Genomic DNA, 27,954 nt, shown 5'->3' on the forward strand with positions numbered 1-27,954 from the left:
AGTGATTCTCCTGCCTCAGCCTCCCGAGTACCTAGAATTACAGGTGCCCACCACCATGCCTGCTAATTGTATTTTTAGTAGAGACGGGGTTTACCCATGTTGACCAGGCTGGTCTTGAACTCCTGACCTCAGGTGATCCTCCCGCCTTGGCCTCCCAAAGTGTTGGGATTACAGGTGTGAGCCACCACACCTAGCCTAAGAAGTATCAGCTTTATCTTCTTTTTGCTCACCTGACAATTTAGTATTGTGGTGTTTTTGTTTTTACATTACCAAAAGGTCTAGTATTTTCTAAATAAATGATTGAGAAACAAAAATGAGACTTTACTAGTTTTTTTCTCCTCCTTTGAGTGAGCATGGTTCTTATCCACATGGGAGAGTGCAGGAACTTGATTGAGTCCCATAGAGCCAAGGCCAGTTCACTCCTCTGGGAGGCAGTTGTAAACACACAGCCATATACAGAGGCACATGGTGGGGGTGTGGGGAAAGGGGAGGAGCTGGCAATCAGTACATAGTTAAAGAAATGACTCTCTAGTAGTGGGATTTCAGAGGCCAATGGAGATGTCTTTTCTGGGCTGGGTGTGGTCAAGGGTGAACAAGCTGATTTTGGTCTTGGAAGCCAGCCAGTCCACAGGAATTCTGGGAGACTGTCAGGAAAGAGGCAAACAGCCCCCAGAGAGACAGGGATCTTGTGAAGACTAAGGACCTCACAGGAGCCTGTCCCAGTCTTGCACCACTATCAGCCCCTTCATCCTAACCTTGTTTTTTGTCTTTATTATGATAAAATCTGAGATTTAAGTTCCTTTTAGTTTTATTTTCTTTGTGGTAAAATACACATAACAAAATTTACCATTTTAGCCATTTAAGTGTATAATTCAGTGACATTAGGTACATTTGCAATGCTGTGCAACCATCACCACTACCTCTTTTATTTTCTTTGAGATGGTCTCGCTCTGTCACCCAGGCTGGAGTGCAGTGGTGCAATCTTGGCTGACTGCAACCTCTGCCTCATGTGTTCAAGCAATTCTCCTGCCTCAGCCACCTGAGTAGCTGGGATCACAGTCATGCGCCATCACACCAGCTAATTTTTGTATTTTTAGTAGTGATGGGGTTTTGCGTGTTGGCCAGAGGTCTTGAACTCCTGACCTCAAGCGATCCTCCTGCTTTGGTCTCCCAATGTGCTGGGATCACAGGCTTAAGCCACCACACCTGGCCTAGTACATTTCTTTATTTGTAAATATGTATATTTTATCATTTTTTTCTTTAAGACTAGCTGATACTTTAGTTATTATAAACAAATGATCAGGCCAGGCGTGGTGACTCATGCCTGTAATCCCAGCACTTTGGGAGGGTGAGGCAGGTGGATCACCAGAGGTCAGGAGTTCAAAACCAGCCTGGTCAACATGGCGAAACCCTGTCTCTACTAAAAATACAAAAATTAGCTGGGCGTGGTAGCGTGTGCCTGTAATTCCAGCTACTCGGGAGGCTGAGGCAGGAGAATCACTTGAACCTGAGAGGCAGAGGTTGCAGTGAGCCAAGATCGTGCCACTGCACTCCAGCCTGGGTGACAGAACAAGTCTGTCTCAAACAAACAAACAAAAACCCAGCTAATCAAAGCAGAGAATTTTCCTGATCATGTGTACAATTTGTCACCTCATAATGTACTATATACTATATATAATATGGTATTATATATATTCTAATATATATAATATGGTATTATATATATTCTAATATATATAATATGGTATTATATATATTCTAATATATATAATATGGTATTATATATATTCTAATATATATAATATGGTATTATATATATTATATATTATATATATATATTCTAATATATATAATATGGTATTATATATATTCTAATATATATAATATGGTATTATATATATTCTAATATATATAATATGGTATTATATATATATATATTTATATATATAATATAATATGGTATTATATATATTCTAATATATATAATATGGTATTATATATATTCTAATATATATAATATGGTATTATATATATTCTAATATATATAATATGGTATTATATATATTCTAATATATATAATATGGTATTATATATATTCTAATATATATAATATGGTATTATATATTTTAATACATATAATATGGTGTTATATATATTCTAATACATATAATATGGTGTTATATTCTAATACATATAATATGGTGTTATATATATTGTAATACATATAATATGGTGGTATATATATTCTAATACATATAATATGGTGGTATATATATTCTAATACATATAATATGGTGGCATATATATTCTAATACATATAATATGGTGGCATATATATTCTAATACATATAATATGGTGGCATATATATTCTAATACATATAATATGGTGGCATATATATTCTAATACATATAATATGGCGGCATATATATTCTAATACATATAATATGGTGGTATATATATTCTAATATATATAATATGGTGGTATATATATTCTAATATATATTCTATATAAAAGATAAAAAATACAAAAGACAAATTTCACCTCTTTTTAAATTTTTTACTTATTTTTATTTTATTGGAGACAGAGTCTCGCTCTGTTGCCCAGGCTGGAGTGCAGTCATGCAATCACAGCTCACTGCAGCCTTGACTTCCCTGGGCTCAGGCTATTCTCCCACCTCAGCCTCCCAAGTAGCTGAGACTACAGGTGAACGCCACCATACTCAGCTATTTTTTATTAATTTTAGTAGAGATGGGATTTTGCCATGTTGCCCAGGCTGGTCTCAAACTCCCGAGCTTAGGCAATCTGCCTGCCCTGGCCTCCCAAATTGCTGGGATTACAGACAGGAGCCACCATGCTGGGCCAAATTTCACTTCATAAGGTCTGTCAACCTTTCTCTTTCAAAAACATTTTTGTTTTTTTTTTTGGAGACAGGGTCTTGCTCTGTTGCCCAGGTTGGAATGTGGTGGTATGATCATGGCTCACTGTAACCTTGAACTCCTCAGCTCAAGTGATCCTCCCACCTCAGCCTCCTGAGTTGCTGGGACTACAGGTACATAGGTGCCATCATGTCTGGCTAATTTCTCCATTTTTTGTAGAGATGGGGGAGTCTCGCTAGGTTACCTAGGCTGGTCTTGAACTCCTGGCATCAAGCGATACTCTTACCTTGGCCTCCCAGGCACAAGCCACCATGCCACATCTGAAAATTGTATTGTGAAATAAACCTAATATTATTACAAAAGTGCATAAAACTGGTATGTACAGTTTAACATACAGCTATAAAGGGAACAACCCTGTAAAAATCCTTTGAGTTAAGAGATAGAACACTGAGGCCGGGCACGGTGGCTCACGCCTGTAATCCTAGCACTTTGGGAGGCCGAGGTGGGTGGATCACTTGAGGTCAGGAGTTTGAGATCAGCCTGGCCAACATGGTGAAACCCTGTCTCTACAAAAATACAAAAATTAGCCGGGTGTGGTGGTGCATGCCTGTAATGCCAGCTACTCAGAAGGCTGAGGCAGGATAATCACTTGAACCTGGCAGGCAGAGGTTGCAGTGAGCCGAGATAGCACCACTGCACTCCAGCCTGGGTGATATACAGAGACTCCATCTCGAAAAGAAGAAGAAAAAAGAAAGAAAGAGAACAGTGAGATGTTTATTGAACAAATGGAAACCACTATGGAAGCCTTTTGTGTCAGGCTGGTGGCCCCCAGGCTCTGCTTTATGGGATACTGACGGGAGGAACGTCTGTCCCTGGGCATTCTTCCTGAGACCTAGGGAGTGAGGTTCGCTTTCTTCAAATGAGCTAGGACAGGGAGGTGAGGATCATGGCACCCTGCCCCTTTCCCATCATAGGCTCTGGCTTGGCATCTGGCTAATTCTTACAATAATAACTCATGGTTCTCAACTTTGGTAACTATTGACATTTTGGGCCAGATAATTCTTTTTCTTGGGAGTGCTATCCTGTGTGTTGTAGAACGTTTAGCAGTATCCCTGGTCTCTAGTAGATACCAGTAGCACCCCCAAGTAGTGACACTAAAAATGTCTCCAGATATTATCAAATGTCTCTGGGGACAAAATTGACCCCTGTTGAAAATCATTGCATTTGGCCAGGCACAGTGGCTCATTCCTGTCATTTTAGCACTTTTGGAGGCTGAGGTGGGAGGATCGCTTGAGCTTAGGAGTTCAAGACCAGCCTGGGCAAAGATGGCAAAACCCCATCTCTACAAATAATACAAAAATTAGCCAGGTGCGATGGCGCACACCTGTAGTCCCAGCTGCTTGGGAGGTGGAGGTGGGAGAATTGCTTGAGCCCAGCATACAGAGGTTGCCGTGAGCCAACATCGCACTACTGCACTCCAGCCTGGGTGACACGGCAAGACCCTGACTCAAAAAAAAAAACAAAAAAAAAAGAGAAAAGAAAATCAATGCATTCATAAATATTTATTATGTGCCATGTGTGATATTAACAGCTATACATATGTTACTTAATTCCTTCTTCCTGTTTGTCCCCATTTTGCAGATAAGAAACTGGGATTCAGCAGGATTAAATTATTGAAATTAACACAGCTTTAGTGAATGGCTGAGCTGAAGTATAAAAACAGCCTTATCAGTCCTCACTTTGTTTTAAACAAATATGTAAAATTACCTCCCCCGATGTGGAGGGTGAGATATATTTCAGGTCTTGCTTCTCCCCCATAGTCTAAGGCTAGGCATTTCTAAATTTATAATTCCAGGCTTTTTACTAGAGAGTTCCTTTTGATTTTCTTACCAACTGTATTAGTCAGGGTTCTCTAGAGGAACAGAACTAATAGGATAGACATATATATAAAGGGGAGTTTATTAAGTAGTATTAACTCGCACGATCACAAGGTCCCACAATAGGCCTTCTGCAAGCTGAGAGGCAAGGAAGCCAGTGCGAGTCTCAAAGCTGAAGAACTTGTAGTCCAATGTTCGAGGGCAGGAAACATCCAGCACGGGAGAAAGATGTAGGCTGGGAGGCTAAGCCAGTCTAGCCTTTTCATATTTTTCTGCCTGCTTTATATTCGCTGGCAGCTGATTAGATGGTGCCCACCCGGATTAAGGGTGGGTCTGCCTTTCCCAGCCCATTGACTCAACTGTTAATCTCGTTTGGGAACACCCTCACAGACATACCCAGGATCAATACTTTGGATCCTTCAATCCAATCAAGCTGACACTCAGTATTAACCAACACACCCTTTTTATTAGTTATGCTTGAGACTAAATTAAACATTAATGTCTTTTTTTTTGAGAAGGAATCTTACTCTGTCACCAGGCTGGAGTGCAGTGGCGCAATCTTGGCCCTCTGCAACCTCCATCTCCTTGGTTCAAGCAATTCTCCTGCCTCAGCCTCCTGAGCAGCTGGGATTACAGGACCTTAGATAAACTTACTATCACTTTATAGCAGCAGAGAAAGCACTGAAATTGGCAATGTATTTGTTTTCTATTGCTTCTATAACAAATTACCACAAACTTGGTGACATAAAACAACACAAATTTATTGCTTAAAGTTCTGTAGGTCACAGGTCTGACAAGAGTCTCACTGGGCTAAAATCAAGTTGTCAGCAGGGCTGTGTTCCTTCTGGGGGCCTTATGGAAGAATCTGTTTCCATGCCTTTCCCAGCTTCTAGAAGCCTCCGGATTCCTAGGCTCCTGGGCCCCTTCCTCCATCTTCAAAGCCAGCAAGGGCAGATTGAGGTCTTTTCAAGTCACATCACTCTGACCTCTTCTGCCTCCATTTTCCACTTTTTTTTTTTTCTTTGAGAACGAGTCTCTCTCTGTTGCCCAGGCTGGAGTGCAGTGGCGTGGTATCAGCTCACTGCAACCTCTGCTTCCCGGATTCGAGCGATTCTCATGCCTAAGCCTCCAGAGTAGCTGGGACTACAGGCACCCACCACCACGCCAGACTAATTTTTTGTATTTTTAGTAGCGACGGGGTTTCACTTTGTTGGCCAGGCTAGTCTTGAACTCTTGACCTCAGGTGATCCACCCACCTCGGCCTCCCAAAGTGCTGGCATTAAGGCGTGAGCTACTGTGCCCAGCCCATTTTCCACTTTTAAGGGCCTTATGACAACACTAGGCCCACCCAAATAATCCAGGATAATATCCCTAATTTAATGTCAGCTGATAAGCAACCTTAATTTCATCTGTAACCTCAATTCCCCTTTGCCACGTAACCTAACCTATTCAGTCTCCAGGAATTAGGAAGTGGACATCATTGGCAGGGGGCATTATTCTGCCTGTTATAGGCACACTTGCCCACAAGTCTAAATCGAGAGTTTGCATATAGGAGGTAGGAAGTGTGACAGTAATTGGATAAAGGCTTTTCTGGAATGACAAAATTCTCTTCAAATACAGGGAGGCCCTGCGACATGATATCTGGCAAATCACTTGAGTCTTAGTATCCAAATTTCCGCTAAAATGGAAATTACCATCCTTTGCTTGGCATGTTAAATGAAATACTTATGTAAACGGACTTAGATTAGAGGCCTACAAATAGGACTCAAGTTCTTGATGAATCTTGATGAGGAGGGTGGGCGAAGTACTCTAAATGAAAACAAGATAGATTGAGAGATTTCCGGAGAGGAGTGAGTGACAAGCGCCTACCCGTGCATGAAGCTGGAGGTAGAAAATTCCAGCAAAAGGAATTTTCAAGTTTCATTGAAGCTTTTGAATCAAGGTTTGAGAGCCCAGGGTTTAAAAAAAGGCAGTGAAGAAGCTCATTAAGACAATCCGCGCCAGGTAGCAGATAGTACCTGAAATGCAGTGGGAAATTTGTGAGGTCTTCATAGGCGAGGATTACATTTTACATCTCCATCTTAAGATGTGTTATAGTTGTTCAATTACTTAGTGACCAAAAAAATGAATTAAAGGTGTTGCTAAGATAAAAAAAAAAAAAAAGGCCAATTGCAGGTTCCACCGAGATTTGAACTCGGATCGCTGGATTCAGAGTCCAGAGTGCTAACCATTACACCATGGAACCGCCACGCATGTGTAGCTGCCATCGGCTCTCTAATCCTCAGAGAACCCCGCCCCCATCCACAAACCCACCACTCACAGGCGGTCCCGCCCGGTTCCAGCGAGCCGCTTCCGGGCACGGTAGCTCAAGAAATGAGCAAAAGGCCACTAAGACCATGGTAAGGCGTTCCAGGACTCAGTTTCCCCTTTGAGACTCCTTTAGCGACGAAAGTTTGAAGCCCCATGCATCTCGACTCTCCCGCACACCGCCCTTATTGGGCTCAGGGGCGGGGCGCCGCCCCCGGAAGTACTTCCCCTTAAAGGCTGGGGCCTGCCGGAAGTGGCGCAGCGGCAGGGAGGGGCTCTTCACCCAGTCCGGCAGTTGAAGCTCGGCGCTCGGGTTACCTCTGCAGCGACGCCCCCTGGTCCCACAGATACCACTGCTGCTCCCGCCCTTTCGCTCCTCGGCCGCGCAATGGGCACCCGCGACGACGAGTACGACTACCTCTTTAAAGGTGAGGCCATGGGCTCTCGCACTCTACACAGTCCGCGTTCGGGGACTCGGGACACTCCCGGTGGACCCTCGTGCCGGCCACCCCTGCACTGATGTAGGCCTCCCTCAACCCTTCCTTTTTGTGCTGTTCCGTCTTCTACCCAGCTCAGCCTCTTCTCCCCCGCTCAGACGGGTCCCCATCACATGCCGCTCTCTGAGCGACCTCTCCGTAGGCCTTCGCTGGCCTCAGAGCCCCTCCCTGCGCGTCCTTCCCCTGGCGGACTGCCTTCTCCCACATCGTCGAATTCCTTTCCCCGGGTTCTACGGCCCCGCCGCTCCTCCCACCATCTCTCTTTTCGGGTGTAGCGCCCCCTCCCCCTCGGCGTACACCCTTCCCAGCTCGCGTCCTCCCCCGAAGCCCCTCTGACGGGTTCTTCGCTTCCCTCTTGGCCTTGCCTTCGGTGCAGACTCCCACTACAGGTCTTTTTCTTATCTGCCACCTTTCCCCCCTCGAGCGAGCGTCTCTTCTGCATCTCCCCTCCCCTTGGACGGCCGCCCCTCTAAGCTTCTCCCATCCCAGGTCCAGGACCCCGTAAAATCTGAGCGGGCCAGGGGCCCACCCCCACCCTCACCCTCCTCCCCGCGGTTCTCGCGGTCCTTAACCTTCCCTGACCGCTCTCTCCCCCACTCCCCATTTGGCAGCTCTCTCTACCTTCCCTCCCCAAATCGTGTTTAGAGCTCCGTTGTCTCCGTTGCGACCCGGGTGGTGGGAGGGAGGGTAAGAGGGATCGCCCATCACCCACTCGCGCACTTGTCGCAGTGACCCGGCAGGCTGACATTACTTTCCATCTAGCCTTTTATTTTCTTGCCCTCCCTACTCAGTGGCACCCAACCCGGGATAACTCTTTACTCGGTTCGCGAGATGAGGTTGCGGATGGGTGGTGGCTGTTATCCTTGCCAGACCTGAAGGCCCGGTTCCTGAGCAGGAAAGGTTGTGCGCTGCACAAATACTAGCTTGCTTTATCTCTATGGACTGGTTGCTTCCTGCTGCAACGCTGGGAGGATCCAACAGGAAGGGAAGAGCCCTAGTTGGCCACATACCTTTCCCAAAAGGTTGGGGGTGGGAGGAAGTTGTGTGCTCTTTTGGTTACATTAAATATTTATTATAAGATACGGAAACATGTAGTGCCCTTGGACAGAACATATTGGAGGGTCAGGGTTGGTTAGAAAGAATTGCTTATTGGTTGAGTCCGGAAGGAATCCAGTTTTTTTTTTCTAATCAACGAAGATAAAGGGTACATTTTTCAATGAGAAGAGAGTACAGTAGATGCTTTTTTTGTTAAGTGAATGCACTCTCACTCTGATGCTGTTTCTCTGCTCCTGAATTGGGAAGGTAGCCATCAGTAGTGTGCCGAACAAAGATCATTACCACAGAGGAAGAAGCCATTGCTATTAAAGCTTTATTGTGGAGGGTGGAGTTTCAAGAGTGTTAAGCATGGTGACTGTTTCTGTCTTTGCCATTGGGTGCTAAGAATGATTGACTAAACCAAGCAGGAAAGATTTCTTTGCTTTCCCAATACTTTGCAAATCTTGTTATACTAACTAGCCTGCTGTTATACTCTTACCATCTCTTACTCCTCTGACCCAGAATATTCTACTGTATAGGGTGAATACTTTTGGTATCCACCCTCCCCCTCCATACTGGAAAGTACTTTCAGGGTACTTAGTTCATTTTACAAATACAAAACTGAGGCCTGGATTACAGAAAGTATACGACAGCATACCTTTTGCCGAAGGTATCTGAGATGATGTGAAATTATTTGAGTCTCTTGAGACTTTGGGGTTAAAGGTTAGGTTTGTGTTTTAAAATATGGTATAATGGTAGTGTGCCTTTATAAAGGTTGTCTTTGAAGTAATTAATTCAGAGCAAGATAGACTGTCAGGGTCTTTCTCCTGTTTGGTTTGAACTTGAATGTTGGTTATACAAGGTCCTTTTATTTTTTAACAAAGAATATTAAATATTCTGAATTGGCCTAAAGTATTTTAACTTTTTGATTAGACCATCCTTCTAGCAACAATTGAGAGCACCCAGCTTTGGAATCACGTAGACCTCGGTTTAGATCCTGACTCAGGTCTTATATTTACTTTATGACCTTGGAAAAGTTAACTTTTCTGAGTCTCAGTTCTCTCATTTATAAAAAGGGAAATATCTGCCTCTTAAGATTGTTGTGAGAATTAAATGAGACTGTTTGTAAAACTTTAACCATGAGGACTCAATAAATGGTAATAATGTGAAAGAAGTTACTGTGGTTTTGTCAGGTTTTGTTTTTTTTTTTGAGACAGGGTCTCGCTGTGTCCCCCAGGCTGGAGTGCAGTGGCACAATCAAGGCTCACTGCAGTCTCGGCCTCCTCAGGCTCAGGTTACCCTCCTACCTCAGCCTCCCTAGCTACTCTCTAGCTCCTAGGAGTAGCTGAGACTACAGGAGCACGCCACCACGCCCAGCTGATTTTTTGTTTTTTTTGTAAAGACAGGGTTTTGCCATGTTGCCCAGGCTGTCTCTCACTCCTGGACTTAAGCAATCCACCTTCCTCAGCCTCCCCCAGTGCTGGGATTATAGGCGTGAGCCACCATGCCTGGCCTTTGTCAGTTTTTTGAACCTTAAATGTAGGTTCAACTACAAGAGCATTTAAATATTATTAAAGAAACATAAAACTAGGAACTTCTCATGCATTTTATGTTTCCATGGGTTATGGTTTCATTTTGTTGTGCATTTTGCTGTTTAAGATAGGGTGTTAAAAATTCTGCTAAGGAGGATTTCTACTTTTTTTTTTTTTTTTTTTGAGACGGAATTTCGCTCTTGTTGCCCAGGCTGGAGTGCAATGACGCGATCTTGGCTTATTGCAACCTCTGCCTCCTGGGTTCAAGCGATTCTCCTGCCTCAGTCTCGCAAGTAGCTGGGATTACAGGCATGCACCACCACAACCGGCTAATTTTGTATTTTTAGTAGAGACGGGGTTTCTCCATGTTGGTCAGGCTGGTCTTGAACTCCTGACCTCAGGTGATCTGCCCGCCTGGGCCTCCCAAAGTGCTGGGATTACCGGCGTGAGCCACCGTGCCTGGCCAGATTTCTACTTTTTTAAAGCTCTTACAGGATATGAGTCACTTTTTTCTTTTTTTTTTTTTTTAACTTCAATGCTGATTATTTAGCCAATTTCTTGTTTATACAAGTATCCTACTTTAAAGTGAGGCAAGAATGATTTTATTTCAAAATGGCTTTATTGTACAGAGATTTATTCACTGAGACGGACTGCAGCTGTTTCTACTTAGAAGGTTTACCTAGCAAATGCAATAGTTGAGGGAATTGGAGTTAGTTTGCAACTAACCAGTTCAAGATAAAGGGATATTTTGATTAATAGGGGATGGAGTGGTTTAAATAGGAATGTATTGTGGGGCAAGCAGGACAATTATTCTAAATTACGTATTTGTTCTTGAACAGTAATGTGAGACTTTTGGTGGGAGGGAATTAGTTTTATTTTATTTAAACTTGACTTTTTATTTTTAAAACTTTAATTCCATAAGTATTTACAAACAATGTGGTTAAGGCCCTGTGGGACATAAGTAAGCATCAATCATGATTTCTATTTACAAATGTTGTGTGGTAGACACCAATCCAAAGTTCGATTTTCTGAAAATATCTGGATACATAGTCTATTGCTTAAGACATTTTCTTTTCAATCACATTGGAGGTCAGTGGTAATTAACCATCAGCTGATTGTCGGTAGAAATTATCATAGGAACTTTGCTGTCTTGCATCTTGGTAGTAGTTTTTCTTTCACAAGTTTTGGTTGAGTAACTCAGATTCTGCTGAATCTGGAAAAACTTGTCTAGACTTGAGCCTTATTGTATGCATTATATATGTATCTGTATTTTTTTTTTTTTTTTGAGGCAGGGTCTCCCTCTGTTGCCCAGGCTGGAGTGCCATGGCACAGTCATAGCCCACTGCAGCCTCAAATTCCTGTGCTCAAGAAATCCTCCTGCCTCAGCCTCCCAAGTAGCTGGAACTACAAATGTGCTCCACCATGACTGGCTATTTTTTTTTTTTAAGACTATCCCACTTACAGAAATAAAAATGTCTTTTTTGTAGAGATAGGGTCTCCCTACGTTCCCCAGGCTGGTCTCAAACTCCTGGGCTCAAGGGATCCTCCCACCTTGGCCTCTCAGAGTGCTGAGATTACAGGCATGAGCCACTGTGTCCTGCCTTGAACGCATTGTATATTAAAAACTTTTGAGAGGTTGGACTATGAATATAGTTGAAAGAATAGAAATATCTCCAAATTTATGAAAACCAGATTGAAAATTACCAGTTATTCTCTCAGGTGGTAACTTTTAGGGTTGAGGTACGGTCTTTGATGAATTATATTTTAGTCCAGTAAATTAGTTTGCAAGAGAAAGTATAAAACTAAATGTGGTTGAAGAGGCAGAAATTTTAATTAAACAATGGATAATTAATATGTATATTCTGCTTTTATGCATTTAGCAGCTTGATATTTAGCATTAGGTATTTGCGATGATACTCAAATACAGCAGATGTCTAGTTGATAACTTTTTTTTTTTTTTTTTTTTGAGACGGAGTTTCACTCTTGTTGCCCAGGCTGGAGTGCAGTGGCGCGATTTCGGCTTACTGCAACCTCCGCCTACTGCTTCAAGCGATTCTCCTGCCTCAGCCTCCTGAGTAGCTGGGACTACAGGCATGCGCCACCACACCTGGCTAATTTTGTGTTTTTAGTACAGACGAGGTTTCTCCATGTTGGTCAGGCTGGTCTCAAACTCCCGACCTCAGGTGATCCACCCTCCTTGGCCTTCCAAAGTGCTGGGATTACAGGCGTGAGCCACCATGCCCGGCCTAGTTGAGATAACTTTTTAAAACATTCATGAATTTTGAGTTATTTTCAGATTAGAGTGCTTTTTTTATAGCGTTAACATTAATTGGTTACATTAAGAAAAAAGTTCCATTACTATCTTTATGATGGTATAAGGAATTGAGATTGGTGAGATAATGAACATAATCATTAGTTAAAAGTGGAGGTCAAAAGGGAGGAAACCAAAACTTGAAAGTGCTGGAGTTGGCCAGGCATGGTGGCTCATGCCTGTAATCCCAGTACTTTGGGAGGCCAAGGCGAGTGGATCTTTTGAGCCCAGGAGTTTGAGACCCAGCTGGGCAACGTGGCAAAACCCCATCTCTACAGAAAATACAAAAAATTAGCTGAGCGTGTTGGCATGTGCCTGTAGTTCCAGCTACTAGGGAGGCTGAGGTGGGAGGATCCTCTGAGCCTGGGAGGTCTAGGCTGCAGTGGGCCCTGCTTGTGCTGCGGCACTCCAGCCTGGGCGACAATGAGACCTTGTCTCAAAAAAAGAAAGAAAGAAAGTGCTGAAAGTTTTTTTTTTTTTGAGACAAGTTCTGGCTCTTTTGCCCCGGCTAGAGTACAGTGGCACACAATCCAGGCTCACCGCAACCTCTGCCTCCCAGGCTCAAGCCATTCTCCCACCTCAGCCTCCTGAATAGTTGGGACTACAGGCATGCACCACTGTGCCTGTCTAATTTTTTTGTTTGTATTTATTCGTGTATTTTTTGTGTACTTTTTTGTATTTAAATTTTTTTGTGTGTGTAAGTGATTCAAAGGCCATTTTCTTAGCAAACATCCAGCCTTTTGTACTAAGAAGCAACAGTGAATGTATCCTATTAATAATAGACTATTAACTGAAACTGAGATTTGACTTCATATCCAGAATGGTGGACCTTGGAAACTAATGTATTAACTAATCATCCTATAAAATTGAAAGTGCATTGCTTTTGTGCATCACTTTAATAACTTGGACATTTTCTTCTGATATCAAATAAAAGCATGTATGTGTTTGCCACAGCACCTTTGACACCCTCTAGTTGACTCTCTAGTTAGAAATAACCATTCTTTGTGCTGCATTGGATTCACTGCCTCCTGAATGATTTCTTGCTGAATCAGCTGACTGAGGAAGCCAGAAAGATATGCATTTGATAATGTACTCTGTCCAAGACTGTCCAGAGGCCAGCTTATATCCGCTCCTGTGGCAAGGAGGGAATGTATAATGGACTCTCTTTGCCCTCTGACCAGAGTGCAGTGAGCTCTCAGTTTTTACCGTTCTTTCCACTCATACCACCAAATCCCAGTCTCTTTAGTAAGGAATGGTCTTATTCCTTGGCCTTATTTTTATATGTTTGATTTTCTAGTCCTGGTGTCTAAATCAATTAGCTAGTTTAGATAAGAAGTCTTAGTAGTCAAAAGTAGGAATGAACGTAATGTTTCCTGAAATGCTGATACCAATTTTTACAAAGGAAAAAATGTCTAGCTCAGATTCTATAAACGTGTGAACTCATTTTGAACTTTAAATTCAGATAGAAAATGTCTTAAAACAACTTAACTGCCTGTTTCTCCATTGTTTTTGAAATTCTTAAGTGTAATACCATCTTGAGTGAAAAAGAATCTCCATGTATCTAGTTAGTAAATAAACTGCTGCCTATAGAAATCACAGGAAGCAAATTCATCTAATCAAGACCTATTTTCAAAAAAATCATGGAGTCATAAGTGAAAGTATATGCCCTCCTTGCTTTGTTGTATTTTATTTTATTTATTTTTTTAAGACAGAGTCTCTGTGTCGCCCAGGCTGGAGTGCAGTGGAACAATCTCAGCCCACTGCAACCTCTGCTTCCAGGGTTCAAGCTATTTTCATGCCTCAGGCCCACAAGTAGTTGGGATTACAGGCGCCTACCACCATGCCTGGCTAATTTTTGTATTTTATAGAGATGAGGTTTTCACCATGTTGGCCAGGCTAGTCTCGAACTCTTGGCCTCAAGCAATCTGCCCACCTTGGCCTCCCAAAATGCTGGGATTACAGGCGTGAGCCACCACACCCAGCACTTGCTTTGGTTTTGACTCACAGTATGTCAGAATTATTAGTTTCCTAGTACCCCTGTTTATCTTTAGTGGCTTGGGCTTTTTTGGCAGACGGGTCTCTAACTTTGAACCAATCTGATAAATGCAGCTATTAAAAGTCATTTTAGTTTCTGTGATCTGTATGGTGACGTTTATAAACCCTATGCCTCGTATGTTAAATGTTTTTCATTTTGCCTAGGTCTGAGTCCTGAGGTCACACCCAGTCTTCGATGAGACGAAATATATTCATTTTGTCCTTCCCTATCCACTAACAGCCTTTGTTGTTTTCATTTCTGATACATTACATTTTAATATCATAAATTGTTCATTTAGTTTAGGATTTATCTTTGAAGTTGTTATCTTCTAAAGTAGTAACATTGGTATAGCATTGATGGTAATTAATGCCTGTCATCAGTGCCAAATGCATCTGAGATTAAAACTGCATGTTTAAGACAGGGTACTGTATCTGTGCTAAGCAGATGATGTGTGGAAGTCATGCAGGTAGAAACAGGTTGAAAAGAATAAATCGGTTTTACTGATTGGTAACTGGTCAAGAACATGCTGTTCAACCCCCTACCCCCATTCCTTTTTAAAAATCATATAGCTTATTTTTCTTGCTTTATTTACTCCGAGGCCAAACTTCATCCTGTTGAAAGCGTAGTGGTATTCTGAATGTGTTTGCCTCATTCATCTGACATTAAGTTCTTTGTCTTTCCAGTTGTCCTTATTGGAGATTCTGGTGTTGGAAAGAGTAATCTCTTGTCTCGATTTACTCGAAATGAGTTTAATCTGGAAAGCAAGAGCACCATTGGAGTAGAGTTTGCAACAAGAAGCATCCAGGTTGATGGAAAAACAATAAAGGCACAGATATGGGACACAGCAGGGCAAGAGCGATACCGAGCTATAACATCGGCGTAAGTCTCATGGTTTTTAAGTTATGCGAAATGGGTTGCCATCGAGTGAATTAGCTGACTTTTGGTATTGGAAAAAGAACTGTTGTTTTTTTCTTTTAAGAATTCTAGTATTAGGAATCCTTAGAAATTTATTTATAAGTATGTTTTTAAAACTCATAATCCATATTTTGAGTTCTTCCTGGTGTTTGCTTCCATCTTGTGGTTTTCTGATACTAAATATGTTTCTGTTTTCAGATATTATCGTGGAGCTGTAGGTGCTTTATTGGTTTATGACATTGCTAAACATCTCACATATGAAAATGTAGAGCGATGGCTGAAAGAACTGAGAGATCATGCTGATAGTAACATTGTTATCATGCTTGTGGGCAATAAGAGTGATCTACGTCATCTCAGGGCAGTTCCTACAGATGAAGCAAGAGCTTTTGCAGGTTAGTGATAGGAATTCCATGACATTTCTTACCATTGTGTCTTGTGGTTTTGATACCTTTCCAATGAGAGGAATAGGTTATAATAGTTTCAGAAAGGTAAACATGAATGCTTAGCAAGAATTGTTTTGAAAGTTTGTGATGACTGTATAGCTTTTTTTCTTTGAGTCATTAAAACACGAATATTTTGCCGCCAAAAAATGAATATAAACATTGTGTATTCTGTCTCTTTTTCTATTATGTTTCTGTGTTTACAAAGGCTGCTGTACGTGAGCTGTATGTGAGTGAAAGGCAGAGGCTCAGGGAGTGTCAGGGACCAACAGGGATGCAGCTGCTTAGGAGCTATAACTTTTTGGCTTCATAAAGAATTCACATGTCTCTTGCTCCTGTTCTGGTAGGGACAGCATGCCAGAAGACAACATTGTGCATTTGTTGCTAGTGAAAGTCTTGTGGCCGGGCGCGGTGGCTCACGCCTGTAATCCCAGCACTTTGGGAGGCCGAGGCGGGCGGATCACGAGGTCAGGAGATCGAGACCATCTTGGCTAACACGGTGAAACCCCGTCTCTGCTAAAAATACAAAAAAGGCAGGCGCGGTGGTGGGTGCCCGTAGTCCCAGCTACTTGGGAGGCTGAGGCAGGAGAATGGCATGAACCTGGGAGCGGAGCTTGCAGTGAACCAAGATAGTGCCACTGCAGTCCGGCTTGGGCGAAAAAGCGAGACTCCCTCTCAAAAAAAAAAAAAAAAAAAAAAAAAAAACCAATAAAAAAGAAAGTCTTGCCTTTGCACTAATGCTTATGCTGTGAATAACTTTGTATAACAGTTTTAATTTCCCGTGCAAGAATAGCTTTATTGTAAATAATATGGCTACACCATACTGAATACTATAGCCAATGTAGTTGATGGAGAGGATAGCAAGAGATGGAGATAACTGGGCACTTGATACATTTTTACCACATTTTAAGTGGTGCTATTCATTACTAGTGAGTAGTATTTAGGTGTAACGAGTATTTATTTTAATTAAGGAGCCAATTGACAATTTCTTACTTTTTTTTTTTTTTTTTGGGGAGCCAGGATCTCACTTTGTCACCCAGTCTGGAGTGGAGTGGCATAGTCAAGGCTCACTGCAGCCTCGACCTCCTGGGCTCAAGTGATCTTCCATCTCGGCCTCCTAAGTAGCTGGGACTGCTGGTGTGTGCCACCATGCTCAGCTAATTTTTTGTATTTTTTATAGAGAGAGAGGCAAAACCTCTCTCCGGGGTTTTGCCATGTTGCCCAGGCTGGTCTTGAACTCCTGGGCTCAAGCAATCCGCCTGCCTTGGCCTGCCAAAGTCCTGGGATTACAGGAGTGAGCCACCATGCCCAGCTCTCTCGCTATTATTTTTAATCTATTAAAGTGTAAATATTAAAGTGTGAGTAGGGTCGGGCATGGTGGCTCATGCCTGTAATCTCAGCATTTTGGGAGACTGAGGCAGGAGAAACGCTTGAGGCCAGGAGTTCAAGACCAGGCTGGGCAACATAGTGAGATCTGCATCTCTACTTAAATAAAGAAGTAAATAGATAAAGTAAATAAATAAATAAAGTGTAAATAGAATGGTGCCCTTACTGTCCCAGGAGTTGAGGAGGTCTTAAGTTTTAAAAAGTTCTGTTATTTTTCCTTTTGAGGGCTTGAGTATATCCTATTCCTTGTTTTAAAACTTGACAAGACTGAACTTTTGTGTCTCCCCTCAGAAAAGAATGGTTTGTCATTCATTGAGACTTCGGCTCTAGACTCTACAAACGTAGAAGCTGCTTTTCAGACAATTTTAACAGGTAAGACTTGTATTTTCAGATTACACCAGTAGGACTAGAAGTTTTAGGAAGGTAATTTAAACAAACTAATCAGTAACTAAACTATATATCAGCCGAGAGTGACTATCATTTGAGAGCTACTCTAGCAAAAGCTGTTTAGAGTGCAAAATTAACTACAACCCTTGCTCACTGAGCTTCAGTTGTCCTAATTCATCTGATTTATAGTGGGAAAAATACTTTGAAAATAATTCATTCACTTCCATTATTACTTCAGTCCAGGTATTCCATTCTTCATGGTCACAAAGTAATGTTTAAATGTACTTCTATAAGGTAAATATTGAGATCCCCGCTATAGAAAGATATAAATGCCCCTTTTTAAATTTAGTAAAGGAAAAGCTAGGGAAAAAACATTTTAAAAAATTATAGCGACAAAATAAAATTCTCCCATGATACAGAAGAAAGGTATCACTTGTGTGTTCTATATCATATCATGGGAAATAATTGGTAGATAAAATCAACCAATGATTGCATATAGAAAAGTTTTAAAAAGTAGTGGGAAAGAGATGGAGTTCATGCTGTTTTGGAATGTGAATGACCAGGTCGGCCTCTGAGATAAGAAGTGTTCACTCGGCTGGGCGCGGTGGTTCACGCTTGTAATCCCAGCACTTTGGGAGGCTGAGGCGGGCGGATCATGAGGTCAGGAGATCGAGACCACGGTGAAACCCCATCTCTACTAAAAATACAAAAAAAATTAGCCGGGCGTGGTGGCGGGCGCCTGTAGTCCCAGCTACTCACAGAGGCTGAGGCAGGAGAATGGCGTGAACCCGGGAGGCGGAGCTTGCAGTGAGCCAAGATTGTGCCACTGCACTCCAGCCTGGGCGACAGAGCGAGACTCCGTCTCAAAAAAAAAAAAAAAAGAAGTGTTCACTCATATTTATCCCGAAACTATTAGAATAACCAGATTTATTAGTAAGATTAGTCTTAATCTTCTGATGAGTACTTTGATGGGTTGTTTTTAAATACTTTTAAATTGTATGTTACTTTTAAGAACTCATGATTTAAAATGTGGTCTTAATATATAGTATAGTTTTACGTGGCATTGTTCTAAAGAGTCTATACAGAGATATGATTGAGTTTCCAATTATAATGTAACAAGTTTTGATTTATTCTTTGTATGCAGCCCCTGTATTAGAGATTAACAGATTTTAACTTTAACATGTTATCTTCTTTTACTGTAAAAATGTAAGCTTAAAGTCAAGGAGTTAAATGTAAGCATAAAGTCAAGGAGTTAAGATTTGGAAGGCTGACTTGGGTTCTAGTCCTGGCTCCTCCACTTACTATTAGTTATACAATCTTAGGCAAGTTACCTAACCCTTTTAGGCCTTAATTTCTCCATCTATAAAATTCATATATATTTTGAGGAGTTTTATTATTTCCTTTTTGAGAGAAGGCGTATATTTATAAAATCTTGTGATAGGATTTGACTTGACTTTTGTGACCTAAAGGTTTTTTGTCTCAGTAACCCTTAGCAAAGAATGGTCTGTCACTGCCCTAGACTTCAAAAATGAGTACCTGTAAAGTACTCATTTTGAATACTGTAAATTACTTATCTATCCTTGGTATATAGAGAACAGTTGGCAAATTAGTAGCAGAACAGCAGTTAAGGCATGAGAAAATTGGTGATTTATGTACCTATTTTATTATAATTGTTTTCTGTTATCAGAAGAATAGTGCTGGGGTTGTATAAGCAGTCTTTGGAACACAGTAGCTTTCCTTTAGAATGTTCTCTGTCAAAGTTTCACTGCATATTGTTTTAAGCAAGCAAGATTTGATTAAATATGCAGTATGTCTGCAAGTCCTTGTTTTCTTCATAGCCATTTGTGTGCATTTTATTAAGTCAACATGTAGAGTACTAGATTGAGACCCAGGAGTTCTAGGGCATTACATTTTTATCACTTTGCTTCTACTCCCTGTTTAACTAAAGTCACTGAACCTCCCTGCTCCTCAGTGTCATAGTCTTAAAACATGTGAATTAAATTACGTTAAAGATGTGTGAGCATTTTAAGGCCTCAGAAAATCTCGTCTGAAAAAACTTTTTAGACAGTCCTCATTGTTGGAATATTTTTTATGTTCCATCAAATCTCCTCTGCTATAATTCTGGCCCATTTATTGTGATACTAAGTGAAGATGAGCCCAAGTCTTTCATCTGCAGTTAACTATTTTATGCATCATTTTGTAACATTGAACTTCTGATCCACTCAAACGTGAACTAGTCGGTACTTAATATTGAGCCATTTGTCTTTAAAGATGAGAGCTGGGTGTGTTGATGCACGCCTGTAATCCCAGCATTTTGGGAGGCTGAGGCAGGCGGATCGCTTGAGCTCAAACATCCTAACACCTGTAGAACAACACAGATATCTGCTGCCACATGCAGTGATCTCAAAACTTCAAGACCAGCCTGGACAACATGGTAAAACCCTGTCTCTAAAAAAAAAACAAACAAAAAAAACACACACAAAAAAATTAGCCAGGCATGGTAGTGTGTGCACCTGTAGTCCCAGCTGAGGTGGCAGGATTGCTTGAGCCTGGGAGGTTTAGGCTGCAATGAGCTGAGATCATGCCACTGCACTCTAGCTTTGGGGGCAGAGTGAGATCCTGTCTCAAAAAGAAAAAAAAGATGAACATAGGGTTACTTTTCTTAAAATTCACTGTAGATTGAACCTTTGTTACAGCTTAATTGTTGCTTGAAAGCAAAGAAGACTTTAGTTTCACTTGCTACCACTTTTCCTTTCTATATTCACTATTTCCTCAGCTTCCTGCATAAATCTCACTGTTGATCTATAGGATCAGAGATCACTGCATGTGGCAGCAGACATCTGTGTTGTTCTGCAGGTGTGAGGATGTTTGTTCTAAACTTTCTTCCTCCTGTATGCCAGTGGAAGTGTGAATGCATAGAGAAAACAGTAAAGAGAACACTTTATTGCACTTGATTCTACCTTAAATGTTAACAGTCTTAAGGGAGTATTTACGTTGTGTTTTGATATTGCTGAAAGAAAAAATAGCTTTAAAATTTTTAAAAATTGAGATGGAGCCCAGTCTGGTCTTGAATTCCTGAGCTCAAGCCATCTGCTTGCCTTGGCCTCCCAAAGTGCTGGGATTATAGGCATGAGCCGCCATGCCTGGCCAAAAATTTTAAGTTGTAAAATTATATATCAGAAAATTTACATTGTTACTTCAGAGTTAATTGTGTTGTTGGTTTCAGAATAGACCCATGGCATTCTTGACACCCATGAATCTGAAAGTGACTCCATGAGATGATTTTGCTGATGGTATTTTTTAGAGGTAGTTTACTAGTATGAGAGTGAGACTGGTAGATTGCTGCATCTCTGAATTTCAGTGCAGCTTTGTCTTCTCTCAGGTTCACTAAAGGATGTTTTTAATGCATACCTTTTACTTTTTTCTTTTAACTTTGCATTTTGACAATTTCAAATTTAAAGAGGTTGAAATAATAGTAAAAAGAATTTGCAAATACTCTTCACCCATATTCCTCAGATGTTAATATTTTACCACATCTGCTTTGTCCTTTTCTTTCTCTTCGCTCTAAATATATACATATTTTTTTGGGCACCATGTGAGATTAAGTGGCAGACATGATGACCCTCATCCTTGAGTACTTTTCAGTGTATATTTTGTAAAAACAAGGATATTCTCTTTTATAGCCACAGTATAATTATCAAAATCAGAGAGTTAGATAATAGTGCCACATCAATGTTTAATTACAGACCTTATTCAGATTTTGCCAGTTGTTCCAATAATACCCTTATTAGCCAAAGAAAGTCCAAGATCAGATCATGCGTTTCATTTAGCAGTCATATCTCTTTAGTCTCCTCTAATCTCGAACAGTTCCTCAATCTTTTGTTTATTGACCTTGACATTTTTGAAGGGTACAGTCCAGTTATTTTGTTGTGTACCTCATTTTGGGTTTTTCTGATTTTTTTCCTCATGATTAAACTCAGGTTATACACTTTTGGTAGGAACACCACAGAAGTGTTCTCAGTGCATCATATCAGCAGGTTTGTGATAATTGGATGTCTTATTAATTACTAGTTATATTAACTTTGACCACTTCGTTAAGGTGATGTCTGCTAGGTTTCTCCATGTAATTAATATGTCCAGGATATCTTTTTAGTATGAAAACTAAATTCTTTTTTTTTCCCCTGAGTCTTGCTCTGTCAGGCAAGACTCTGCCTCCTAGGTTCAAGCAGTTCTCGTGTGTCAGCCTCCCGGGTAGCTGGGATCATAGGCCTGAGCTACCATGCCCTTTAATTTTGTATTTTAAGTAGAGACAGGTTTTTACCTCGTTGGCCAGGCTGATCTCTAACTCCTGGCCTCACGTGATCCGCCTGGCCTCCTAAAGGGCTGAGATTACAGGTGTGAGCCACCGCCCCTGGCCTTATTCTACTTTTGGTATGTCAGAAAATTTCCATAAAAAAGTTAAAGAGAGATGTATTAACTGAATTACTACGTTTTCCAAAATTAAGAACTAATTTCTCAGAAGTTGAAAAACAGTAAGCTGTAGTCAACTGAATATGTAAACTAACAAAAACAGACAGCAAGTCTATCTTTTCTTAGATTCTTTTGTGGGGGAAGGGGAGTGGCTAAAATTTGAGAAGGTTGACAGTGGTTCAAATGTGAAGAGGCATTAAGAAAAGACAACTAGGATTCAATAAAGACAGGCTACTAAAATTAAAATTAAAAAAAGGATATGGAATCTTTATTTAGATTTTGTTTCAATGAAAAAGGATGGGATGGGAGTGTGCCAAGGCTAAAGAAAAGGATTTACCCTTCAGTCATTCAATCAGATGAGTGGCTAAGGAATAAAGATAATTAACTTCATCTTTAAACTTTCCCTCTAGTCTCAAACTGGGAGGCTCTTCTTTTTCAAGTGTAAATTATGTGTGTATATTAAGATGAAATATGTAACCCACTATAAGTTTTAACTTCTTTATAAATTGTATTGAAGATTAAATTAGGAGAACCAAAACAAAAAGTTCTTACATAAAAAACAAATATATGTAAAACTGGAAGAGAGGGAAAGGCAGACTTCTCAAAGAACATAGAGAAGTAAATAATTAAAGAGATCTCATTAAAAAGCAAGAATTTGAGCAGTGTTGGTGTGTACAAGTACAGCATACTGTTTTTTAGAAATGGATTACTGCTGCACTTACTCCAGTTACCAAAAAGGATGTCTGCTAATAAAAATGCCACCAAAGCAATAAAGAGTGATTGGCTTTAAGAGGTTCCACAAGTAATTTACATACTTAAGTCTCTTGTGGCTGGGTGTGTCATTAAAAAAAACAAAACAAAACAAAAAAAAACAAACCAAAAACCTGATAAGAAAGTAGGAAGCAGGTAACTTCTAGCTATCTGATTAGAGAAGGTTATTTCATTGGGAGTTTTGTGGGGGCTGGGGGGGTAGGAACTTGCTAAACTAGATCTATTTCCTTCTTTCAAAGGCACGTTCTCCTTTAGAACCAAATGAATATACCAATTCCTATGCAGTCCCCCCCACCGATTTTTTTTTGGAGACAGGGTCTCACACTATTGCCAGGCTGGAGTGCAGTGATGCAATCTCAGTCTCACTGCTCACTGAGTGAGACTCTGTCTCAAAAAAAATAGGCATTCTCCTACATAATCACAATACCATATGTCGTATCCAAGAAATTTAACATTTATACAGTTTTTTTTTTTTTGAGACAGTGTGCTCTGTTGCCCAGGCTGGAGTGCAGTGGTGCTATCTCACTGCAACCTCCCCTCCCGGGACAAGCGATTCTCCTGCCTCAGCCTCCCAAGTAGCTGAGACTACAGGCGGGTGCCACCCCACCTGGCTAATTTTTTTTGTATTTTTAGTAGAGACGGGGTTTCACCATGTTTGCCAGGATGGTCTCGAACTCCTGACCTCGTGATCCCCCTGCCTTGGCCTCCCAAAGTGCTGGGATTACAGGCGTGAGCCACCTCGCTTGGCCCATTTATACAGTTTTTAATGTGTCATCCATATTCATATTTCTTCAGTATACTAATAATGTCCTTGGTAGATTTGTTTTTTAATTAAAAAATTCAAGATCCATTTAAAGATCACATGTATAGGAGCCAAGGGAAATGTCCCTATTGCCCTCTGAAGGTTTGCTGAAAGCTATCTGATATAGCTTTGGACCTTTCACAAGGTCCAAATGATAGGTAGAGGTTAGGAAGAAAAAGAATCCTGCTTTATCATTTTTATATCATTTAGATTTCTCTTGTAGGAGATCTAAATAGAAACCTCTGAAAGTTTGCTGGAAAATCAACTCACAAAAGGCAGATTAATTGGAGAAAAGGCATATGAAATTTATTAACACGTACACTGTACACTGGTTTTCTCTGGGGAGAACCAGAGAGATGACCCACCTCCCAATGGCATTCAGAGGCTTATGCCATTCTGGCAAAACAGGTTATGGGAAGGAGGAGAAAAGGAATTCTGTTGAGGGGATTACTGGGGAGGATCAATAGATCAGTGGACAGAAATTAATTGGTACATTATCTCGTGAAAGAGTCTGGTTAAGTGTGGTTACATTCTTGGTCTTACAGGGAGGGGAAGAAAAAACAATTGTCCCTTTCGGTGGGTCTGGATCTCAGGCAGATGAAGGAACTTCGGCTTCATCCTGTGCCAGGGAGAGAGGATGAGGGGGAGAAGGTCAGAGAGACCTTGAGGCTTCTTTAGTTCAGCATATCAAAGTGCCATTTTGGAGTATGGGTTTCTGAGCCTCAACAGATGGAATTGTTTTGTATCTGGGATGTTGAACAGAGTAGCCACAGGTTACTATTGAGCACTTGAAATATGGCTAGTTAGATGAGGAATTGGATTTTAAATATTATTTAATTAAAATAGATGGCTACTCTGTTGGATAGCACAAATTTAGAACATTTATCCCCATCTCAGTCTGGATTTATCTCATTATTTTCTCATGATTAAATTAGTTTTAAATATTTTTGGCAGGAATACGTGGTGTCCTTCATAGGAATACATTGTGTCTTTCCTAGACATCGTATTAGGAGGCTAATTGTGTTAATTTGACACATTTTTGGAATTATCTTGCTTTTTGAGAGTAGTGTTTTTGGAGGGACAACTGGGAGAGTAAACAAAAATAAGGTACATTCTCTGTTCTTAAGGACTTTATAATCTAGTCAGAGGGAACAACTTTTAGGCAGTGCAGTGTAAGACCAAACGTGTTACATACAGATACTTATTGTGGAGGAATTTAGTGACATTCATGCAGTTATTTATCACAACACGTTATATGTTGCAGTACAGCAGTAAGACAGACACAGTTTTGATCCTTACAGAGTTTAACACTTAGTAAAAGAGGCAGACACTAAATTATTTTTGATAAGTGTCATGAAATAAAAATAGAGTTTACATATAACATCTAAAGTTGCCTATTTTGTATCATTCTTTAATTACAATTTAAGTTTTGTTCAGGAGGTCACTGATAAACACATTATCTTTTTTTCCCTTCCAAGAATCCTTTGGGATTTTAGCATGTTTATTAAGATGTACTCTACCGAATGCGTCTGATAGTGCAAATTTATTTATTTATTTTTTGTGTGGTAAAATGTCATTGTGTGTAGGCAATTTTTTGTTTGTTTGTTTGTTTTTTGGGGTAAAGGTAGACTGAAAATACTCTTATGGTTTACTTCAAATCTAAGTCCATAAACTATGTAATGCTATGGGCTTACCTCTTTTTTTTTTTTTTTTTTTTTTTTTTTTGAGAACGAGTCTTGCTCTGTTGCCTAGGCTGGAGTACAGTGGCGCGATCTCAGCTCACTACAACCTCCGCCTCCCGGGTTCAAGTGATTCTCCTGCCTCAGCCTCCCAAGTAGCTGGGATTACAGGCACCTACCATCATGCCTGGCTGATTTTTGTATTTTTGTAGACAGGGTTTCACCATGTTGGGCAGGCTGGTCTTGAACTCCTGACCTCAGGTGATCTGCCTGGCCTGGTTTACCTCTTTAACCATGTTGGGCAGGCTGGTCTTAAACTCCTGAACTCAGGTGATCTGCCTGGCCTGATTTACCTCTTTAAACAAAGGTTTATTTGACTGGTGAACCTTTCCCTCTGAAATGGAAAAACCTTTGTTTCTTTTCTTACCCCAAGGGCAATTGTTAAAATAAAGGGTTGAATGTAATCATAATCAGTGGCTGTTTGAAAATAAAACTTTAAATTTATGTATTGTCTGTTCAGTTTCCTTATAGTCTTTGATGCAAATATATCTCCTACCTCTATGTATCTTTTATCCTAACTGTGATAGGTTTATTCACACTAAGTATTGTGGTTTCTTTTTTCCTTCAGAGATTTACCGCATTGTTTCTCAGAAGCAAATGTCAGACAGACGCGAAAATGACATGTCTCCAAGCAACAATGTGGTTCCTATTCATGTTCCACCAACCACTGAAAACAAGCCAAAGGTGCAGTGCTGTCAGAACATCTAAGGCATTTCTGTTCTCCCCTAGAAGGCTGTGTATAGTCCATTTCCCAGGTCTGAGATTTAAATATATTTGTAATTCTTGTGTCACTTTCGTGTTTTATTACTTCATACTTATGAATTTTTCCATGTCCTAAGTCTTTTGATTTTAGCTTTATAAAATCATCCACTTGTCCCGAATGACTGCAGCTTTTTTTCATGCTATGGCTTCACTAGCCTTAGTTTAATAAACTGAATGTTTGGATTCCTCAATTATTGTTTACTTTTCATCATGGAAGCCTGTCACTGTATGTAGGACATAATAGAACTTGATCACTTGAAGCTCAGACCTATTGGTCTTGATCAAATCAAACTAAGAAGACCTTAGAAATAAGCTACCATTTTGCCACAGAGCAGCTTATAGGTAATACACTCTTTCAGTGCAGTGTATATTTCCACAAATCTAAGAATTGCCCTATAAACATAGCAGGATTTTGAGAGCTTGAAACTTTTCCATTATTCTGGACATGAATTTCTAAAATGCCTTAATAGGTTTATGTAGTTGAGTAAATTTTGTTTTTTAATTTTTGTAAGCATCAAAGTTGATTAGAGAGGGGGGCACTTTTTCTGGAGAATTCTCTCAGTAAACACAAAAGATTGTTACGGTTTCATTAGTAGTATGGTTGTGGGGCCATAAATTAAACAGTGCTGCCTGGTAGGCTGGGAACTGAAGAGACTTGTGGAATTCCATCTCAGGTGCCTCTGTTGCAATGATCAGGCAGCCTAAAAGATTTAAATGATCTATAATAATTTCCAAGCAGTAGATTATGTGGCATTTTATTGCTCAGGCAATAACTGGTTTAATGCTGGTAGTGTCAAATTTTGAAGTGTTAATTTTGTCTTAGAACCTTCCAGTAAGTGAAATACAACCTAGTTTTATCACCATATCCACCAGCAGGCATGGATAATTATTTTAACAATGCTAATATTTGAGTTTTGCAGTATATTATGGAATATAGTCCAGTTAAATCTTTGGTTTCAGTATGTCTGAAGAATACAGTGAGAGGTTAATTTCTGCTCAAGTGGTACCACTTAAAGGCATGTATTCTTTTAGTATGTAAAATGAAATAGTACCTTGAGTTTAAATAGAATGCATTTAGGCATTGTAGAGACCTGAAGTAGTTTTCTTCCCCTACATTGTTGAAATCAATGAAGCAATTAGTTTCTCATTCAGAAATGTGCACACTAATATTTAGTTTTGCTTTCTCGTGGATAATATTAAGCACTTACTCTGCAGTTTCCTGGAAGTTGTGTCAACTGCAGTGATACTATTCAGGATGGTGGGAAATCCCCAAAATTATGTATGTGTGGGCTTGCTTAGATTGCTATATTTCACAGTTAATCTTTTGTCTCTTGCGGTGCTCATGATGTGTGGGGCACACGGAAGGCATTGCTGTAGTCAGTCATTTTGGTTTTCTTCTATAGCCATTTTATTTTAGTGTATTGGTTATGAAGATAATATTATCTATTTGTAAATTGCTACTTTGTATTTTATGCATGCTCTGTAATTTGATTTTTTTTTTTTTAGTTATTGATTTGGATTATATTCACATTCTAATAAACAGTTATAGGGGGATTATTTCTTATGCTGTCAGATTACGTTTTTCCTTTGAGTGCTTTGAATGCAGCCGTGGAATCCTGATGTAAAAGCATAGGTTCTTGTATTACTGAGTAAACATTGAATTGGGAGCATCAGTGTGTGAATTCAGCTTTGATTTTAGACCTGCAGTTCAATTATGCTTTTCTTGGAAAAGGTATGTCCAAAAACATTAGGAAAGCAGTGTGTATTTTCATATATAACAGTGTCACCAGACCCAGGAAAAGAATCCAT

The 27,954-nt window shown here is 40.3% G+C and overlaps 1 protein-coding gene and 1 non-coding gene across 2 annotated transcripts; one reads left to right on the forward strand and one right to left on the reverse strand.

Annotated features, from left to right (window-relative positions):
• Positions 1-6,929: 6,929 nt before the first annotated feature.
• On the reverse strand, positions 6,930-7,001 carry TRNAQ-CUG. Its single transcript has one exon. It is a non-coding gene; the product is annotated as a tRNA-Gln (tRNA).
• A 300-nt stretch (positions 7,002-7,301) lies between these two features.
• On the forward strand, positions 7,302-27,812 carry RAB11A (RAB11A, member RAS oncogene family). The gene is made up of 5 exons (XM_003267114.4): positions 7,302-7,491; positions 15,157-15,352; positions 15,587-15,780; positions 17,506-17,586; positions 25,952-27,812. Exons 1-5 carry the CDS (start codon positions 7,452-7,454, stop codon positions 26,089-26,091), a joined length of 651 nt encoding a protein of 216 aa, XP_003267162.1. The 5' UTR covers positions 7,302-7,451; the 3' UTR covers positions 26,092-27,812.
• Positions 27,813-27,954: the final 142 nt, after the last annotated feature.

Source organism: Nomascus leucogenys, chromosome 6, assembly GCF_006542625.1.
Source record: "Nomascus leucogenys isolate Asia chromosome 6, Asia_NLE_v1, whole genome shotgun sequence".
NCBI lineage: Eukaryota > Metazoa > Chordata > Mammalia > Primates > Hylobatidae > Nomascus > Nomascus leucogenys.

Bases quoted from the DNA above. Each gene is read 5' to 3' on its own strand.
- RAB11A (XM_003267114.4), top strand. From the start codon at position 7,452: ATGGGCACCCGCGACGACGAGTACGACTACCTCTTTAAAG. The intron at 7,492-15,156 runs GTGAGGCCATGG...TTGTCTTTCCAG, and splicing joins GTACGACTACCTCTTTAAAG to TTGTCCTTATTGGAGATTCT. The intron at 17,587-25,951 runs GTAAGACTTGTA...TTTTTCCTTCAG, and splicing joins TTTTCAGACAATTTTAACAG to AGATTTACCGCATTGTTTCT.